The following is an 11,594-nucleotide window of genomic DNA, read 5'->3' on the forward strand; positions in this document are numbered from 1 at the left end:
GGGCGAGGGCGCCACCTCGGGGGCGGCAGCTGCAGCGCGCCGCAGCGGCCGGGGCGCGCCGGGAGCCGCTAACATGATTAAAATATTGATGCAGTCACAAAAATCGTTCATTAAGGCAATTTAATCTTTGCTATTAAATGTCCTTCCAATTCATTTGGGGTAATTAAGATGCAGTTAAAGTGATTAAATTCTAATTACTTATGCTAGACAAAGAAATATTTGTCACAGTAATATGGTTAACTAAAGATCCAGCTAAAGAAATTTAACATTTACTTTAAATGATATCGCAGGAAAATCGGGTGCTTCCCCCTGATTAATCCACTTAGCAGCATATTCTGTAGCGGTGATGTCAGTTTATTCAAGCGGTTACAGATCCATCAACACTGCGAGTTTGTGCAAACCCTCGAATCCCAAAATGTTGAGTCAGTGCTGCTTAGTCTGCTTCACTTTATTATTCCAGTGGCAGCAAATTAAGGTCGCTCATTTTCATACAGTGCACGGGAGTGAGATGTTTACCATTCGCAGTCTCAGCGGGGATCTGTATGTTGCCAGGCTGAAGTCATTCTGTGAGCTTCCTTTATAGAAATATATTTTTAAGTTTTCTCATGGTATGAAAAAACAAAAGAGGAATTTTGCTTGGGTTTTAGCAGGATACACTGCACTCTAAATAATTGTAAATGCCAATCACTAGAAAGACAAGGTGCAAAATGCTGAACCATGCCAGGACCAATAAGAAATACCATAATATCATTTAATGTGTGTTCAGACATTTTGGTGTTTCCATGCTCTCTTCAGCTGGGAGGAGAAGGTTTTGGGGAGCAACCAGTGTACTGTGTTGCCAGTGGAGGCTTTCAGCATTGACACGTGAGTGGTCTTGTCCTAACAGGGGCGGAARCTTTTGGGAACCCTCATGTAGTACTGATGCTGTCTGTGCTCCTCGCCGAATGGTGGAATATTAGAATAAATGGCACAGAGAAGCTGTGGTTGTTCTTCCAGGCCAAACAGGTTTGCCTGCTTTTAGTACATGTGGTAAAGTCTGCACTCAGTTAGCGTGGGTCTTATAGGCCCCTAATTTTGTTCCCATATTCCCCCAAATGCTAAGTTTTTGACAATTAGGAGACACCTGTATCTGTGCATCTCTGCACGCTCCAGAGGTGTTATTCACATGATAAGGACGGTGCTTATCACACTTGCATTATTATCACCATGTATTATTATCGCTATAAATTGACCATGAACTTTTGACTACTTGCTTCCACTGCACTCATCTAGCCAGCGTAATTAGGACTATCTCTGCTGTCCACAGGCGTTAGCAGTTTCAGCCTCCTGTGGAAATTCTTCTGCCTTCTCCCCACAAAGGCAGACTCACCGTCAGAATATCCTCCAGGATGTTCTCTACCTTGTACCAGTGACGAGTTTTCTCTCTCTAAAAATGTTATTGGATATTTTGTGATGTTTCAAAACTAGAAGCAGGTGCTTTAGAAAGAGATTCCCAACTTCTTAGTGGCCCAGTTCAGACTCTACCTCAGGCAAGTCCCAGACTTTATAGTCCTCACACAATAAAGATTAGAAAATATGTTTAAGGAGAAGGTTCTAGAAGTTTTTTATGTCTCTGTCTAAAATGTGTCCTGTTCGCCTGGTCTTGGGATAGTTAAGAGATTTGACTTTACAAAAGGAGGGGGAAAGATGACACACACAAGTTTTGAGAATCCTCTCAAGTCTCCCTAAAATATGTCCTTGTCTCTCGTGCAGCAGGAGCAGAAAGCAGTGTTCTTACCGGCATTTCTTTGAGAGGGGCTGCACCATTTCTTGGGGCTTTTCTGCTGATGGCAACAGTTACTGTTCTCAGCTGCCAGCAGTGAAATTGGTAGCTCGTAAACACCCCGTTACTTTCTGGGAATCTTGCACTGGAGTCCTTGAGAGAAGCACAGTGCAGATGTTTTTTCTCCTGCTTGGCTCAAGCAAATATCGTGCTCATGAATAGGAAGGGTGAGGTAGTGCTGGAGACGAAGTCAGTGCGGTGAGGGGGGTCGTTGAGCCTGGAGGCCCCGGCTCTGTGCCGGATCCACCCTTGGACACAGTGCAGTGGGGAGGTTCCTCCTCAGGTGCGATGCAGAGCTGTGCTCCTGTTGGCTTTCAGTCGTGAGAGATCCCTGATGCTCGCTCTTCCTGCAAATGAATGTTTCAGCTGCCAAGTGTTTTGGCTGGCCACCCTCACCTGTAGGTACCCGCTTAGCCTCTGCCTCGCTCCCCTGCTAGCTGTAGCTGCTCACAGCTTTCTTGTTTCCTCCAGCGCAGGTCCCGGGTGAAGTTTGTCCAGATCAGTGGTGTTGGATGTTTTAAAGTGCGCAGGCGCTGTTTGATCCTGAATGCGGGATTCCGAAGGGGGGAGGCTTCGCGGTGGCACTGCGCACGTGCGGCGTTGCCCACCTCCCGCGCAGACCTCCCCGCTTGCCTCCCTGAGCACCGGCAGGGGGTCATGCCTGTGGCCGGCAAGCGCAGGTCCTCACCCCTTGGCCCATGGCATCCAGTGCTGGCATCCAGCCGCGGCGCTAATTGGTGTCAAGTAACGTGTCAAATGTGACGGAAATTAGTGCGGCGTGAACCTGCTCACAGGAGCTGAAGCAAGACCCTGCCTCGTCTCATACAGGCACTCAGTGACCGGCGAGCAGTAATGACTTGTGGCCACCGGTGACCCGGGCCAGGCTGGAAACGCGACTGTCGCCTCGAGGTGAAGGACCCGGGACCCCACTGCCAGGCCCTGGGCCGGCCGGGCACCGCTGCGCCTGCTCGCTGCCGGCCGCACGCCGCCTCCAGCTGTGCGAACTCACGCAGCTCCCAGTTGCTGGTCTGGGTCTGCTTTGGGTACAAAGAAAGGTAAAAAGGAGACCCTTAGGTGCCCACGGCCATTACCCCAGCGCAGCTGGTGTGTCCAGGTGACGCTGGTCTGCCGGTCCAGACCACCCCTAAATGCACCTGCACCTTCTCAGCACCTTGACGCCTTCCCTCCGCACACCCAAGTGCCTGCTTGCTGGCGGTGGCGCTTGAGCCTGATCACCTTTTCTTCCAGGCAGAGCTGTCCTCCACTTCCAAAATTAGCCACAGAGCTCGGGGTGGGTTTTGGCCACCTCGCGTTTTCTGTCGTTATTCCCCCCCCCCACCCCAGTGTCAATTTTCCAACAAAGAAGCCAGCTGGATTTGTGGTGGTATTTTATTATGTACCCAAAGAAAACAGCAGAAAACAGGCTTCCTCAGAGTTCTGTTGGTCTCATGCTTTGCTTTTGTGTTTACAGGAAAGGAAATTTTCCATTTGTAACACACAGCCAGGCACACAGTATGCGTGCATACACAGGGCTTCGGAAAATGGGCATTATGGTATTTGATTTATTTTTCTTAGATTTTAAAAAGAAATACACCCTCTAGGGATGAAAGACTAGATCAAGTGTTGAGGTTAATACCTGCGCTTACCATAATCCTGACTTTTGGGCTGACAGAACAGTACAGATCACCTCCCAGGTGGGCAGACTAGCCTCTTCTGTATCTCAAGCTAATGATCTAATTAGTGCATTTGCACAGGGGACATGATCCTCCTTGCACCTCAGTCGGAGCAGGATTGATCCCTTCATGGTGCATACAGGCAGCCCAGCCGTACGTTCAAGAAGGACCTGCAAAGAGCAGTGATAAATGGCACAATTCCAGCGGGCAGCAGTGAGGCTGTGAGTCCTGCACCGCTCACGGACAACCGGGTCTTAATAAGATGTACAAACCTTACAAGGTTTGGCACATTAACACAGCCAAATCCCTCGGGCGACTTAGAAGGAACAAAGGGAGACAAAAATAGATTGATGGACTGTATCGGGAGAATTGCAAGTGTCAAAAATATCTGTTGCTCAGGGCAGAGGAAGATGGAAGTGACTGGAGGAGGCCAGAGTTCAGTGGTGGATTTAGAGGGCTCCTTCTGGCACTGATAATATTGCACTGCCGTATCTGCACATGTGTCACCAGAGTCAGGGACTCTTTCTTTAGACTCTGCTTTGCTTTTTTCTTAACCAGACTTTCTTAAGGCTCTTTCAAAAGGCATCTCAAGAGGCATCACCTGGCTGGGGCAGCCCAGACAAAAAGCGTGGTCCTTTTCATTGGGAAGGGCACGGGAAGGGGCGCACACCTGCCGCGGGAGCACCGTCAGGAGAAATGCAGCACCCCGGAGCGCTCAGCAAAGCCCTTTGCCCGAACTGGGTTTCTGTGCTGTTCGAGCGAAGGGCCTTTGCCTGAACTGGGTTCCTGTGCTGTCTGAGAGGAGCCCATCCACACTGCTCATGCGAAGTGCATGTTAAGGACATCAGTGCAAATTATTTTCATAATCTTCTGCTACATAAAATAAAACGCTTATAAAGGTGTGCAATAAACAGTTCTGAAGACAGGCTCTGGTGTTTATCCAAAAAAAGGGATGACTGAATTGTCTTTGGGAAGCTACTAACTTCAGTGAGTACCATTGCCTGCTTTAAAGAAAGGAAGATTTGGCCAAAACAGGCGCAGCTGCTTGGTCTGAACACAACACTGGGCCAAGCGCAGGTGGGGGCGCTGCCGGGGAAGGCTCTCGGGTCTGTCAGTCCTTGCAGCGCAGGCTAGCCAGGCTCTGCGCCTGCGCTGGGTAGTCTCTCACGTTGCAGCAGGTTTTATCCCGCGGTGTACATTTGTTCTCTGGCAAGCTGGAAGCTACAATTTATTATTAAAATTGATTGGCTGCAATGCAGGGAAAACGATCGTAAGGAAACCCTATTACAGTTTTTCATTATCACCATTATTTATTTTTAAGTGCTATTAATATTCCTGGGTCTGAACAAGGCAGAAGATGAAAGGCGGCATCCACCCTTGCAGTTCACAACAAGGCCTGGCAGTACTGTTTGCAAGAGCTCCTTAAACAGTTAGGCATATTTAAAATTTTTGCCCTTAATCTGCCTCTCATGAAAGTTGGCAGGAGGAGAGCTGAAAGGGAAAGTATACTTGTATCACCTGAGTATGTACCAGATTTTGAAAATGTTCCCAGCCTCTCCCGGGACAAAAAATGATCTGCAAGCCACGGCTCAGGAGCAAAATAACAGGCAGGAGCCTTGCCTTGAAATGGCCAATATGGTGCTTGCCAGGCATCCGYGGGGTGCAGAAGAGCCAACGGTCAAACCTCGGCTCTGCTGGGCTGCTTTGCTACCCGCAGTGGGTGCCTCTCTGTTTTACCTGTTGAGGCCATGATATTTCATCTGTATGTTCAATAAGGATTGAACCTGCTGCATGTGGATCTCCCGTGCTGCAGATAAGGTCCCAAGTTGCAACAGCGTCAGTAGCTCGCTCTCTCTGGACCAACAAGTAATTAGTCCTTAATTCAAAGTAGATGAAATCCAGGTTGGAGGTTAGGAGGATAATCTGTCTTATTCTGTAGGCTTTGGCCTAGCCTAGAGCATATTTTCACCAATTCCAGCTGGACCTGAATGTAGCCTTAGGAAACTGAAAATCCTGTATGGTGGTTTGCTAAAACCTTGGATCTGTGCCACCCTGCAAGGGGAAGGGTGGGCTCCCAAGGTCGTCGTGGAGCAGCGTGGGGACCACTGGGCTCGCTCTGCTACGGGCGTGCTGTGTTGTGCCACTTGTCACGGTGGCCAACACCGCGCACTGCTTGGCTGCAAGAGGCGCGAGTGGCTGTGCTGCCTTCAGACGAAGGCAGTAACGAGTGTGGGGATCAATTAGCGTGTGACTTGGCCTGGCAGGCGGGCAGGCCACGTACCTGCCACTAGCTAGGCACATGCGTTTCTGGGTCAGAGCCTCTGTTGTCCTGGTTGTTATCTTGGTACACGTAGTGACGTTTCCAGCATCAATTTTATGTTGATAGTCCATGGAACTGGCCAGGATCTGTGACTGTCGTTCAGCGGGAATGGAATTAAGAGCAAAGTTCCTCATCCAAATGAAAACTTGCACTTTTGAAGTTGTCTGTGGAGCAGGAGAGGTTGAACAGTTTGTTCAGAAAGCCTGAGCTGCCAATCTGCTTTATGTGGTTGGCAATCCGGTCGGCGAGGCTCTCCAAACACGGGGCCTCCAGCTGCCGCTGCGGCGAGCTGCAGGCACGGGGAGCTGCCGGCACACACACGGGCAGGGGCAGGGGCAGGGAGCGGCTCTCCCGCAGCCCGCGGGTGGGCGAGCCGGATGCACGCCGCCTGCGAGGTGCCCGAAACCAGCGCCGGCCCGCCAGGGTTCAGCCCTCGCCCACGGGGAAAACACACGACCAGCGACCTGCAAAGCACTGCACGGGTCTGCGCGGGACAGGGGCTCTGCCTGCACGAGCCCCGCAGGCTGCCCGTTCCGGAGCACCAAAACGTGCGGGAGCTCTGTGCAGCAGGAAGAACCAGAGGCAAAGGGGAAATATTTAATAACAGATAATAATATTTAATAAACCTTCTTAACGAACTTAGGATTTAGGCTAGTTCTTAGTGACTCTGGTGGGACTAAGATTTCGCCCACGGCCTGGGAAGCCGGGAGGGAAGGGGATCTCCAGCAGAGGTGCTGGCAGGGCGCCGGGTTCGGCAGCTGGCTCTGCCACGCGTTCCGCTGGGGTTTGTCCCTCGCTTTTCTTTGTCCACCAACGCGCAACCCACAGGAGGAGAGCAAAGCTAGGGGTCTGTGCCGTGGCTTAGCCGGCCGCTGGAGCGCGTCTCCTGGCCCCAGCAACGCGCTCAGCAGGACCTGTGAAGCCCGCTGGCCGGCTGGGCCTCTCCCGGGGCACTGCGCCAAGCAGGAGAGGAAAATCTGGGTTGCCGGCCGGTGCCACGTGGAGGGCTGTGTCCTGAGCCCTCCTGCCCAGCCCCCGGCGGCGCGGGCACCTGCGTGGTGCCGCCCGGCAGAACTCCTTGCAGGGTGTTTTGCTCTCTGAGGAACCCCCAGGAGACTACCATTCCCGTCCACAAAAGCTGAAAGAGGATTAAGGCAGTGAAGTCAAGCGCTTGGCAATTAGGACTGCCAGAATTAAGGTTACCTTCGATGGCATTATCATATAGCATTTCTCCGCAGGGCCCCGTGCTGCCCTGCTGCGTGGGACGGTGCCCTGGGCTGGTCTGGGGCTGCGCAGGGAAGGAGGCTGCTGTCCGCAGAAGTGAGTGCAGCAGGACACGCAGCGTTTCTCGGGACTAAGACAGGCAAATGCTGCCTGGGGAGCTGCGTTTCACCCCCGAGTGAGGCTGGACATGCAGCTCGCGGTGGCCACCGACTGCGCCCCTTTCCAGGGTCCCTGCCCGGTCCCTGGCTCGCAGGAGCGCTGCCAGCACCCAGGCAGGGCTGAAGCCAGTGTCACCTGGCCGTCAGCAAAGCCCTGTGCAGGCAATATTTGCTCCAAAAATACAGACCGCAGGCATCTCAGGTTGGGCTTGTGAGCTAAGTGGGCCATTTTGCCTCTTAAGCTGCTCACACCTTAATACTGCCTTTGCAAATCTGGGATAGCAACTCATGGTAGAAAATACACCTGGCAGGGACTGCAAGAGATCACATAGTTCACCCTTGCGCCCCATCCCACTGCAGGGGCTGGGGAAACAACTGTATTCTGCTTGGCAAACATTCAGATAGTACCGAAAAGCCCACCAGGAAATGAATTATGTCATATTCAGAAGATACAGGTCTGAGGACTGAGATACAGGGCCATGCACACCGAACAAAGAGGGCAAAATACAATATTGAATAACCAGCTAGTCATTTAGTGAGCACTGGCTGTCCCATGACATTTCATAGCACAGCCAAACTTTACAGGCAGATGAAATATTAAGAATGTCAAAAAGCAATAACGGTGTTATTTCTCTCAGTTTTCTAGGATGCCTTTCACTGAGCAGAGGCACCTTGAGTGGTACCTTCAACACAGAGCTCCAGAGGAGGCTGAGCCTTGGTGGGAAACTGGGGGGATCACAGTTATTGCAAGAACATTTTTTTTCCACCAATGGAAAAGTATGTTACACAGTCACTATAACCCAACCTAGGGTAAAGCAGTGTATGGCACTTTGCTTTCTTTTCGTTGATACAAAGCCAAGGCTGAGTGTTTTGTATCAATATAAATTAACTTATATTGATTTTGGCTATTACAGGGAAGACTGAGTTCTAAAATCTGCACCCCATTTCCCATGTAATATTTAATTGGTTTTACCAGTTATCTGCACAGTGAAGTGCTGGACAAACTGGAGATAAGTAGAAAGCTTCAGGAATTTGCAAAATACTAGAGTTGGCTTATTTGTATTGTAGACTTAATAAAATTTATTTTTTTCTCCCCATCACTGATTACTTTTTTCTTACCTCTGTCATCTTAGCAGCAGTAAGTCTGAGGTCTCAAATGCAACTGAAGTTCAGGAACAAGGCATTTTGCAACTCAAGGGACATTTTCTAGGGAAATAGTTATTTAGGAATATTAAATTCCAGGAGATGAACATACCAAGCGCAAGAAGACATCAAGTTAAACAATTTAGCTTCATAATGCACATTTGTTTTTTGTTATTCTCCATGATTTCAGAGAATTCTTGTACTATTTTATGATTGAAACCTCATAGGTTTATATAGCAAGTTAAAATGGCTTTGTGTTTACTGCTGGGAGTGTAATTCATGACATGATGGTTCCTGCTGAAGCATTATCCAGTGCTGACTTGGATCTCACTCCTTGTTTCGTTAGGATTTTGTGAAAAGTGATGATCTCTTCTCTGGACAGTATGTCTAGGCAAAACTTGGAATTTGTGTAGTCACCGAGAAGGAAAGCGCTGTGAGAAGGAATTAATTGTGAGGCAGGGCAAATATTATCCGGGTTTTTGTTTGTTCCCTTGCCTGCAACAGCACGTTAGCAAGGACAGAGCTAAAGGAGGAGGCTGAGGTCAGTGCAGAAGGAGGGCTGAGGGTCTGCAGCTGCTTTCATGGGGAGCTTCTCCTTGTCAAATGTTCACAGGTGCTTAAATGATAGATTTTCTTTTAATCTCTTCTTCGCACCTCATTTTCTACTTTCTAGCATTTATTGGTAAATAATGGACCATTCTTGCAAAGGTATTTTTAACCCTTGAGTTATCAATGTTTGCTTTCAATCAGCACGCACAATTTTTCACAGGAACTGATTTATATGCTGAGTTCGCCAGCTTAACTTCAGTGAGGTCTTGCTTGTATAAAGGGACTATTTTTCAGACCAGAAGTTATACAGTATCTTAGAAGTCAGGATGTGACCTCAAAGGACTCTTCAAAGGTTTTCAGATAAAAATAACTGTAGAAGATATGATTTTGGCATCTCAGTCTGTTTGATCAATGTGTCATTGCTTATGAAAGACTCTGTAGCTGGAATATATATTGTTAGGAAGCTCTTCAAAAGCTCGTCCATTTAGAGAAGGAAAACGCTTGTATTTCCTGCCTCGTGGGGGCTCACCAAGATCAGGACCAGCAAGGCCAAATCCCGGGGGTGGTAGAAGTTGCCATCACTTGAATTTTCCTGTCTGATCTGTGCAACTGCTGCTTCTGTAAGTACAAAAGGTGGATGACTACTTTTATACCTTCCTTCAGCAATTAAATCCTCATGCCGGCACTGGCTCTGGGTAGCAATAAAGGATGCAGTAAGGACCTTTGTAAAGTAATTTGCTGTTTTCAGCCCAATAACCATGGAACTGGTGGAGATACTGAAAAAAATTCTTATTATAATCAGCTCTGATCTCCACGGAAGTAAGGACTAGACAGGCACAGAGACAGACCACCCATATTATCTTCCGAATACCTCTCTAAGTCAGCATTAAGGGATGTTGTTAGGGAAAAAAGGGGAAACAGACAACTTCAGGCTCTTTTGAAAGTGAGACAGACCAGTCTGTTCTCCCAAGGAAACCTTTTATCCGAGCTAAATGCTGACAGTATGGGTTGGCAGGCAGTCAAAGGCTAGTGGGGAGACTCGGGATTGCTCTCCCAGCCCCTTAGGTTCTGCCTAGGAGGTGATCTGCAAGGCAGATCTTAAATTTCAAATGCCATTTAATAATGTAGAGTAAAATAACATTGTGGAAAGGAAAGAAGGGAAGATTAGATGAAATTAAAGGGAAGTTCTGTAAGGAAGATTTACTCTACCGTTGTTCTACGTGTCAAAATGCGGTTTAATTTGTTCAAAATACATAATCGTCTGGGCCTGTAAGACTGTTATAGAGCCTGTTCTGTCCCAGTTCTTTGTTTCTCTGCTAATAAAAAGATACAGAAATGGGCTGACAACAAAGAACTGCAGATAGGTGGAGGGAAGAGAAGAGTGGTACTTAGGAGCCCCCCCTCCTCCAGGGGCGGTGAGCTGTTTCGCCGGGAGAGACTGGGCAGCCGTATCCTCATGATGGTAGCTGCTGCTGGCGCTGCTTGCAGCCGTGCGGAGGGTCCCCAAGGCGCTTGCGAGGTGCATGGTGTTAGCTCCCCCTGCATGGGGGCACCAACAGAGGTCCCCTAAGAGGACTTCAATTTTAGTCTTTTGGATTCACATCCACTAATAATGTGCACTGTCCTACCCACACRCACTTGCTCCCGTGTACCATGTTTGAATGTCCCCCCCAAGGACCTTAACCAAGAGCAAGGAATGACCCCAGGATATCAGTCAGTGTCTTCACAGAGCCTCGGAAATGGGTGAAATGGAGGTTGAATAGTGGAGCTAGCAGAAGTTCGTGAAAACATCCATGTTAATTTTAGCAGAGCCAAGTGGCTAAAAAGTGAAATGTAAACCCTACATGTGAGTACACCTAGGTAGACACGTGAAATCTGCATGCAAGAGCATCTGTCTTATCCATGTCACATGTCCTCTCCCAATTTGGAAGCCAAAATGAATGGTCTTTTTTTTCAAGTTTGTCATTTACGGCATTCATTATGACTCCTCTGTGAGACCGCTAACCACTGCTCTCCTTTCTTGCAGCGTGCAAGAGGAAAGAACAAGAGCATGGGAAGGATAGAGGGAATACCCCCAAAAAACCTCGGTTGGTCTTCACGGATGTCCAGCGTCGGACTCTACATGCAATATTCAAGGAAAATAAGCGTCCATCCAAAGAATTACAGATCACCATTTCCCAGCAGCTAGGGTTGGAGCTGAGCACTGTCAGCAACTTTTTCATGAATGCACGGAGGAGGAGTCTGGATAAGTGGCAAGACGAGGGCAGCTCCAATTCAGGCAACTCATCTTCTTCATCAAGCACTTGTACCAAAGCATGAAGGAATAACCACAAACTAAACCTCGGTGGAAAAGCTTTAAAAATAAATAAATAAATAAAGACAAACCAGGACCTCAAGATAGCAGGTTTATACTTAGAACTATTTGAAAAAAAATGTTATTTATAAGTCCAAAGAAACCAAAGACTTATTTCACCTGCATTATGACTTTGTTCTAAGACACACACTTTAGTAGGACGACGACTTGCAAAAAACAAGAAGAAAGAAGGAAAGGAAATGAATGAAATGGAACACAAAGAGAAAAGGAATAAACCACTGGTCTTACACCTTCACCCATGATCATTTTCACCGTACTTGGCTGTTTAGTGGTTTGGAGCATAGTGATTTCTTGTCATTGAATGGACATCTTTTCAGATATGGCTCTTCAT

General features: G+C 48.4%; 1 protein-coding gene across 1 annotated transcript in view; it reads left to right on the forward strand.

The window, feature by feature from the left end:
* ONECUT1 (one cut homeobox 1) overlaps positions 1-11,208 on the forward strand; it is a 20,434-nt gene extending 9,226 nt beyond the window's left edge. The window contains exon 2 of the mRNA XM_026060651.1: positions 10,916-11,208. Within this exon, the coding sequence (XP_025916436.1) occupies positions 10,916-11,208 (293 nt within the window). The remainder of the gene's footprint in view (positions 1-10,915) is intronic.
* Positions 11,209-11,594: the final 386 nt, after the last annotated feature.

The sequence above is a fragment of the Apteryx rowi genome, unplaced genomic scaffold (assembly GCF_003343035.1).
Source record: "Apteryx rowi isolate R43461 unplaced genomic scaffold, aptRow1 scaffold_17, whole genome shotgun sequence".
In the NCBI taxonomy this organism is placed as follows: Eukaryota; Metazoa; Chordata; class Aves; order Apterygiformes; family Apterygidae; genus Apteryx; species Apteryx rowi.